The sequence below is a fragment of the Oncorhynchus mykiss genome, chromosome 12, assembly GCF_057628025.1.
Source record: "Oncorhynchus mykiss isolate SJ-2025 chromosome 12, ASM5762802v1, whole genome shotgun sequence".
NCBI classification, from domain to species: domain Eukaryota; kingdom Metazoa; phylum Chordata; class Actinopteri; order Salmoniformes; family Salmonidae; genus Oncorhynchus; species Oncorhynchus mykiss.
Window position 1 is genome coordinate 37,726,234 of NC_143033.1, and position 9,192 is coordinate 37,735,425.

Sequence of the window (9,192 nt, forward strand, 5' to 3'; positions counted from 1 at the left end):
ACTCCACAGAACGGCCTCCAGAAATAGATTCATGATGAAAAACACTAACCTGCCTATGAGACGGTGCAGCATCTCAGCTGCATTCAGCGTCAGCGGGGCAACCTGACCCAGAATTCCAGGCTCTCTCTCTCCCAGTCCCAACAGAGATGATCTATTCCTTAAATCCCATTCTCTCTTTCTGTGTGTCCGAGCAGAGCCAAGCGGGGCGTCCTGACCCAGAATTCCATTCTCTCTTTCTGTGTGTCCGAGCAGAGCCAAGCGGGGCGTCCTGACCCAGAATTCCATTCTCTCTTTCTGTGTGTCCGAGCAGAGCCAAGCGGGGCGTCCTGACCCAGAATTCCATTCTCTATTTCTGTGTGTCCGAGCAGAGCCAAGCGGGGCGTCCTGACCCAGAATTCCATTCTCTCTTTCTGTGTGTCCGAGCAGAGCCAAGCGGGGCGTCCTGACCCAGAATTCCATTCTCTCTTTGTGTGTCCGAGCAGAGCCAAGCGGGGCGTCCTGACCCAGAATTCCATTCTCTCTTTCTGTGTGTCCGAGCAGAGCCAAGCGGGGCGACCTGACCCAGAATTCCATTCTCTCTTTCTGTGTGTCCGAGCAGAGCCAAGCGGGGCGTCCTGACCCAGAATTCCATTCTCTTTTTCTGTGTGTCCGAGCAGAGCCAAGCGGGGCGTCCTGACCCAGAATTCCATTCTCTCTTTCTGTGTGTCCGAGCAGAGCCAAGCGGGGCACCACATAATGTTTTCTCATTAATAGAGCGCAGCCAGGTCCCCAAGGATGCTGAGAATGTGGGGGAAAGGTTGTAGATGACAGAACCACGGAGGGGAAGGGAGAGATGTACAGAACCAGTCAAAAACCCTTGAATGACTAGGTGTGTCCAAACTTTTGACTGGTACTGTATATTCCATTAGAGCCTTTGGGAGCAGACAGATTGTCAGGTCCACAGAGACTACAGACATACTTGGAGCCTTGCCTCTCTACCAGCCAGTGTTGCCATAGGCCATCATATAGGCAGAAATTGTGTGTATTGGTAATACAAATGTGAATGTGACTTGATTGCTCACTTGGATGGCGGTCGAGCTCTTGGAACAATTATGTTTACTGACGGCCACACCTCCCACCCCCATTGTCATCCTTCCTCCCCTCCACCCATCCAGAGACAAGGCGGCTCCCAGAGCAGCAGCAGTGGTCAGGAGTACAACGTCACGGCTCTGATGGAGCACCTGAGGGAGAAAGAGGAGAGGATCCTGGCCCTGGAGGCAGACATGACCAAGTGGGAGCAGAAGTACCTGGAGGAGAGCGTCATGAGGCAGTTTGCCTTAGACGCCGCCGCCTCCGTCGCCACCCAGAGGGACACGTCGTCGTCAATGATAAGCCACTCCGCCAGCAGCAGCTATGAGCAGCAGCTGTCAGTGGAGGCTCGTATCCAGAAGGAGGAGGAGGAGATCCTGCTGGCCAACCGCCGCTGTCTTGACATGGAAAGCAGGTAGATAGTTGTGTGTTTGAGACACAGGTCTATTCAGATCAACTGATCTTCAAAATGCCTGGAGAGGCATTAAACCTATCAATTTCATATAATAATCATGTTCTGTACAGTGCACTATACAGATACGATCCTTAACAGCTTAACACAACCACTTACCCTAGATCCTAGAACTTCAGTGCAACCGTGACCCCAGTCAAATCCAGTCTATAACTCCCATTGTTCTCACTGATCATACAGAACACAATCACATTCAAATATTAATGCAGTCTGCACTTTGCAGGATGTTGTACTTCCTTTTATTTGAAGAACTATACTCATGTCCCGTCCCACAGGATCAAGAACCTGCACGCCCAGATCATTGAGAAGGATGCCATGATCAAAGTGCTCCACCAGCGTTCCAGGAAGGATCCCAACAAGGACCGGGATGCCGCGGCCACCATGCGACCCTCCAAGTCTCTGATGTCCATCGCCAACACGGGCGGCTCGGGCCTGCTCTCACACAGCTTGGGCCTCAGCAGCTCCCCCATCACAGAAGAGCGCAAGGACAGCAGCTGGAAGGGCAGCCTGGGTAAGAATTATATTGGTTTTAATGGGGTTTGGTTGTGATAAAGGCTATTTGAGTTTTCCCTTGTTATATTTGATGGATTAATTTGAATTGAGTGGGTTAGATACTGGAACTGCAGACATCGGGAGGGCACTACTTTTGACTAGACTCGACCTCTTGTGAAAAGTAGTGAACTATAAGGGTGTCATTTCAGATGCAGGGGAGAGGGACAAAAGCCGGAAGTCTGGTTAGGAGGAAGAGGGCAGGGAGGGTACAGGAAGTTGATTCGCAGGCCCCTGAGATGTGTGCGTCAGAGCGTGATGACGGAGAGACAAAGGGGTGTGGAGGGTATCATTGACATGAATGGTCTTCAGCTGTGGGTTTTTATGTAACTTAGATTTCAATAGTAACATTGAATGAGTAATAGCCTGCTGGTGATGGAGGAGGGTGGGAAGTTTAATATTATCAATGGTGCTGTGCTTGCTGGTACAGGCTGATTTGAATCTTGCTTAATTGTTGTGTGAATGCTGAATGTACTGTCTGTTACTATGGACTATTTTATCTTACTTCAACTTGCTTCCATGTGCATCAATAAACAAGTTGACATGAGTAACCCAGCACCACCACATGCCTAACAGGTATTCTCTGTTCCCTCCCCTCAGGAGTTCTGTTGGGTCCAGAGTACCGTACCGATTCCATCTCGTCATCTCCCTCCCCGGTCCTGCCCCTGACAGCAGGCCACTCTAAGACGGGCAGCAGGGACAGCTGCACCCAGACAGACAAGGGCCAGAACCAGGAGGCTAGCAGCAAGCCTAGCACCCCAGCCCTGCAGAGCACGACCCTGCCTAGCCGCCTCTCCAGCCCCAGCCCCGTCTACATACCTGACCGCATCGCAGGTACAGTAGGACAGTGCAATCGACATTAGTGTTGTCCACCGTGGACACAAGGCCAGCAGTTTGTCCTGACCACTTAATTATATGCTTTAACTAGGGTCCAGAGTTTTTTCAGACCCAGTTAATATGAAGTATTTGAGTGTTCGCTGCCTGCAATTTGAGAAATAGAAACTTTCAATTAGTCTAGACGTGACCAACAAGGATGCTTCTGCAATGTGCAGTGCCAACATAACAGAATGGCAAACGACGCTTGTGATTGTCAGTGTAGCCCATCACTTGAACTGAACTGAATCGTTTCTAGGAAAATTATCTAACCAAACGCAAATGGGCTTTTGTTTAAAATCTGTTTTGACATGGTACAAGACTAATTCAAGAAATAATCCAGGAACTAGAGGTCGACCGATTATGATTTTTCAACGCCGATACCGATTATTGGAGGACCAAAAAAGCCTATACCAATTAATCTGCCGATTTATATTTATTTATTTGTAATAATGACAATTACAACAATACTGAATGAACACTTATTTTAACTTAATATAATACATCAAAACAATCAACTTAGCCTCAAGTAAATAATGAAACATGTTCAATTTGGTTTAAATAATGCAAAAACAAAGTGTTGGAGAAGAAAGTAAAAGTGCAATATGTGCCATGTAAGAAAGCAAACGTTTCAGGTCCTTGCTCAGAACATGAGAACATATGAAAGCTGGTGGTTCCTTTTAACATGAGTCTTCAATATTCCCAGGTAAGACGTTTTAGGTTGTAGTTATTATAGGAATTATAGGACTATTTCCCTCTATACCATTTGTATTTCATTAACCTTTGACTATTGGATGTTCTTATAGGCACTTTAGTATTGCCAGTGTAACAGTATAGCTTCCGTCCCTCTCCTCGCTCCTCCCTGGGCTCGAACCGGCAACACAACAACAACAGCCACCATCGAAGCAGCGTTACCCATTCAGAGCAAGGGAAACAACCACCGGCTCAGAGCAAGTGACGTTTGAAACGCTATTAGCGCACGCTAACTAGCTAGCCATTTCACTTCGGTTACACCAGCCTCATCGGGAGTTGATAGGCTTGAAATCATAAACAGCGCAATGCTTGACGCACAACGAAGAGCTGCTGGCAAAACACACGAAAGTGCTGTTTGAATGGATGTTTACCACCGCTCAGTCAGATACATAGATACTTGTATGCTCAGTCAGATTATACGCAACGCAGGACATGCTAGATAATATCTAGTAATATTTATTTATTTATCCGTTATTTTACCAGGTAAGTTGACTGAGAACACGTTCTCATTTGCAGCAACGACCTGGGGAATAGTTACAGGGGAGAGGAGGGGGATGAATGAGCCAATTGTAAACAATTGGTTGAATATCATCAACCATGTGTAGTTAACTAGTGATTATGATTGATTGTTTTTTATAAGATAGCTAGCAACTTACTTTGGCGTACTGCATTCGCGTAACAGGTAACTTGTGGAGTGCAATGAGAGAGAGGCAGGTCGTTATTGCGTTTGACAAGTTAAATGTAAGGTTGCAAGATTGGATCCCCCGAGCTGACAAGGTGAAAATCTTCTGCCTCTGAACGAGGCAGTTAACCCACCGTTCCAAGGCCGTCATTGAAAATAAGAATGTGTTCTTAACTGACTTGCCTAGTTAAATAAAGGTATAAAATAATACAAATTATTTAAAAAAATAATAATAATTAAAGTAAAAAAAATTAAAAATCGGCAAATTGGCGCCCAAAAATACAGATTTCCGATTGTTATGAAAACTTGAAATCGGCCATTCTGATTAATCGGTCGACCTCTACCAGAAACCACACATTTGTTTCAACCAAGCAGTAGCTGGGGGGAGAGGTTAAGGGTCAGATGCTCTGGATGGGCAATATGGGGTCAAATCGCCTATTCAAATATAGTGTGATGGATATTGTTTTCTTTAAGGCAAATAGCCTATTCCCTTTATAGTGCACTACTTATGTGGCTTTGGTCAAAAGTAGTGCATTATATGGGGATTGGGGAACAGGCTGAATCTTTGTTTTGGGGGTAGATGTTCCCTTTGATCAGTTGACCAACCTTCTCCCGGTGTTTCTGTAGATGTGCCAGTGTTCCACAGCAGTACCCTGGAGAGGCGTGTCCTGCCACAGTCCCACCCCCAGGCCACATCAGCCCCTCAACAGGAGGACAACGACATGGTGGAGATTCTCATCTGAACTGAACCATGTCCTCTATAGGTCACAGGACAGGAGGACAATATGTGTTTGTGCATAATCAATACACACACACACAAACATTCACAGACACACACTTTCAAAATAGGTGGAGGATTGCTTTTTTTGTTTTTTCAACGTTTGGTGTTTAACTAGTTGTCGAGTGACCGAGGGTGTGTTCAAATGCACAACTTTTTTAGATGTGCTTTGATGAACAATACTTTGTACGGATTGTGATTCGGGAGGTTTTAGTGTCATCAGAGCGATCAGTGTTGCTGGAGGCTATTGGTTAACTAGCCCCCTTGGACCAAATGTATTGGCTACCATACGTTGCATCTATTGCACTACTTACTTTTTTCACGTTAAGTCTGACTTAGGTAATCTATTTATGTGTAGTAAACAGTACATTATTCACCAATGTTAGACGTGGCACTTGGGTAATCAGTGATATTGTAAACTACAAAACATTATTTTAACCTGTAGATACTGTATGTATGGCATGTGTATCATTTAACCGAACTGAATGGAATAGGTTTTTAGAAGCCATTCGGTTACATGGCACTGCCAGCCAAGGACCACAATGCACTGTTTAAAGTATTGGGGGACCGGCCCCCCATGTCACAGTGGAAAACTTGGGGGAGCGAGACTCACATTTCTACTGTGGTCCAATGTGCTGCCTGTGACCCCACTGGATGGGGTCTGTCTCTTTCGAAGTGCAGCAGTAGAAGAGGTTTGGTGTTCACCGATGTGCCTATGCATCAGTTAAGGTTCTCCACTATACCTGTTAAGTGTCCTTCATTCCAGTCATGCTGGGTTTGAAATGGTCTTCTGCCCAGACTTGCTTCAAATGATATTAGGCCTGAAATAGTCCGTTAGGATTTTAACTACTAGTTTATGCAATGATCAGACAATCTGGTAATCAACTGTCTTTCTACACCGATTGACATTGTATTTATGAAACTATATGGCTCTGTTTACAAAGGAAGCCCAATTCTGGTCTTTTGCCAATAATTGGGCAAAAGATAGGAATTGGGCTGCCTGGTTAAACGCAGCCTATGTGGTGATGTTAGCAGTTGAAATCCAAGCCAGTTTCACAACCGCACATGTCCCTTTCTTTTGACCAAAGGTAACAGAATGAGTTTGTCTGTGGCTTGATGTGATAATGTTATATCTATGATATCACATCAAACTTTCAAACAGTGACTGAAATATCCACCCATATAACAATCTAGGTAGCAGTTGTGAGCATTTTTAATCCAAAGCCAAAAATGTGGGACCAAAGAAACACTCCACCAGCCTGTCTCCTGGCCTGACTCCACTATTGTCTTTAATGTCAATAGGTTAAGTGGACATTTAAAAAAAAAAAACAACAACACTGAGGCCAATAATATCTGTAAACAAAATTTTACTTCACCTGCTCGAACAAACTGTCTCCTCGTATCTACATTTCTCCAACCTGGCTGATGCAGTTAGGCCAGTGTTTGAAAGAAGTACACTACATCACCAAAAGTATGTGGACACCTGCTTGTTGAACATCTCATTCCAAAATCATGGGCATTAATATGGAGTTGGTCCCTCCTTTGCTGCTATAACAGCCTCCACTCTTCTGGGAAGGCTTTCCACTAGATGTTGGAACATTTCTGAGGGGATTTGCTTCCTTTCATCCACAAGAGCATTAGTGAGGTCGGACACTGATGTTGGGCGATTGGGGCTGGCTCGCAGTTGGTGTTCCATGGGGTTGAGGTCAGGGCTCTGTGCAGGCCAGTCAAGTTCTTCCACATCAATTTTGACAAACCATTTCTGTATGGACCTCGCTTTGTGCACAGGGGCATTGTCTTGCTGAAACAGGAAAGAGCCTTCCCCAAACTGTTGCCACAAAGTTGGAATCACAGAATCGTATAGAATGTCATTGTATGCTGTAGCGTTAAGATTTCCCCTTCACTGGAACTAAGGGGGCTAGCCCGAACCATGAAAAACAACCCCAAACCATTATTCCTCCTCCACCAAACTTTACAATTGGCACTATACATTGGTGCAGGTAGCGTTCTCCTGGCATCCGCCAAACCCAGATTCGTCCGTCCGACTGCCAGATGGTGAAGCGTGATTCATCACTCCAGAAAACACGTTTCCATTGCTCCAAAGCCCAATGGCGGCGAGCTATTCACCACTCTAGCCATTTCTTGGCATTGAGCATAGTCATCTTAGGCTTGTGTGCGGCTGCTTGGCCATGGAAACCCATTTCATGAAGCTCCCAATGAACAGTTCTTGTGCTGACATTGCATCCAGAGGCAGTTTGGAACTTGGTAGTAAGTGTTACAACCAAGGACAGACTTTTTTTACGCGTTTCAGCACTTGGCAGTTCTGTGAGCTTGTGTGGCCTACCACTTCGCGGCTGAGCCATTGTTGTTCCTAGACATTTCCACTTCACAATAACAGCACTTACAGTTGACTGGGGCAGAAATTTGACAAACTGACTTGTTGGAAAGGTGGCATCCTATGACGGTGCCATGTTGAAAGTCACTGAGCTCTTCAGTCAGGCAATTCTACTGCCAGTGTTTGTCTATGGAGATAGCATGGCTGTGTGCTCAATTTTATACACCTGTCAGCAACCGGTGTGGCTAAAATAGCCGAATCCACTTATTTGAAGGGGTGTCCACATAATTTTGTATATAGTGTACAGTATGTTAGTTTTACAACTGAATAAAAAGCACAAATAGTGTTAAGAAATTAAAAATGTCCAGCAGAGAAATTGCCCCCCCTTGTAGTGTCAAGTTGTTTGTCCAGGATAGACAATGGACCCTGGGATTGGAGACTGAACCTTGGGTGGGGACTACAGGATTGAACACCTAATATTATTTTATTTTTTTGGTGTTCATTTTACGCTTCTTGCTAAGGCTCATTTGGATGGCTATCAGTTGCACTTGCTGTTTTACTGTTTGTAAAATGACACTTTTCAATGGTTACATTTTCAAAAGGCCAATGGATGTCATGTTCAATTTATTGGGAGAGCATCAAATGTTTTTTCATGGTGTTACTAACAGTCATGTCAAAGTCCCCATTATCAAGTACTGTACCAGCCTGCACCGGAAGCTTCAGAAATGTCATTTATACATTAATTCAACTCTTAAAGCAAAGGTGTTCCCCTTAAAATCTGTACTGATAGCATACAGCACAATATGCAACTCTTTGCGGTCCCACCCAAATGCCAGTCCATGGGTCTTGCTTCAAATTTCATAAGGTGTTCTGTACCCATTACTGTCAAACAGATGATTAGTATTTACATGTTTAAGTCAAAGTGAGCCTGTAGACCTGCCTTATCAGTGTGGTGATGGGAATAAGTATCAAACTATGTATTAACGTTTTTGGTCAATCAAGAGCAGAGTTGGTGAGTTTAACGGAATCTCTGGTAGTAATGAATGTTACTTTTTTAAAGATGCAAGGTCTTCTAGTATTTGTGCCTTTCAACGTCCGTAAAATAGATGCTGCTTGACAATGTCATTACTGTACAATCGCCATTCATGTTTAATTAAATTGTATTTCTAGTCAACCATCTGGTTTTACAAAAAAACAAACATTTCATGCCGTTTTTATTTGTGGTTGAACGTTTTTGGGGTGTAATTTATGTACTCCTGACGACTTTCCAAATGTTTCAGATAGTGAGTTTACTTGGTTTAGTATTACATTTATTTTGTTAAATAAATATACAATGTGACTTTTCTGTGCATTTTCCTCTTATAATGTACACATGTATTTTTTTGGTATAGAGTACCACATTAAGAGTTGTCAAACGGTTCCATTCATTTTACCCCATAGGGGATTTTAGAAACACTTGGGGGGCTGTGTTCCCTGTAGGCTTACCCTGGTGTAACATTTCGATAACCCTGGAAATCTTTCTAGGACAAGGTGACTTTTCAATGTATTTGCTTACGTCACACCCTCCATGAAGAGCCTCCCACTGCCCTGCTAGTTTTCTGTCCTACCTGATAATTGTACCCACCTGTTGTCCCAGGTCTAACTCAGTCCCTGATTAGAGGGGAACATGCAGTAAAACGAGA

The 9,192-nt window shown here is 44.4% G+C and overlaps 1 protein-coding gene across 11 annotated transcripts in view; it reads left to right on the top strand.

Annotated features, from left to right (window-relative positions):
* Positions 1-8,849, top strand: part of LOC110537533 (angiomotin) — a 50,881-nt gene extending 42,032 nt beyond the window's left edge. For all 11 annotated transcript variants that reach the window (XM_036937483.2, XM_036937484.2, XM_036937488.2 and 8 more), the window contains 4 exons: positions 1,155-1,483; positions 1,816-2,051; positions 2,690-2,923; positions 5,025-8,849. In XM_036937483.2, coding sequence (XP_036793378.2) covers positions 1,155-1,483; positions 1,816-2,051; positions 2,690-2,923; positions 5,025-5,140 — 915 coding nt within the window. In that variant the 3' untranslated portion in view covers positions 5,141-8,849. The remainder of the gene's footprint in view (positions 1-1,154; positions 1,484-1,815; positions 2,052-2,689; positions 2,924-5,024) is intronic.
* Positions 8,850-9,192: the final 343 nt, after the last annotated feature.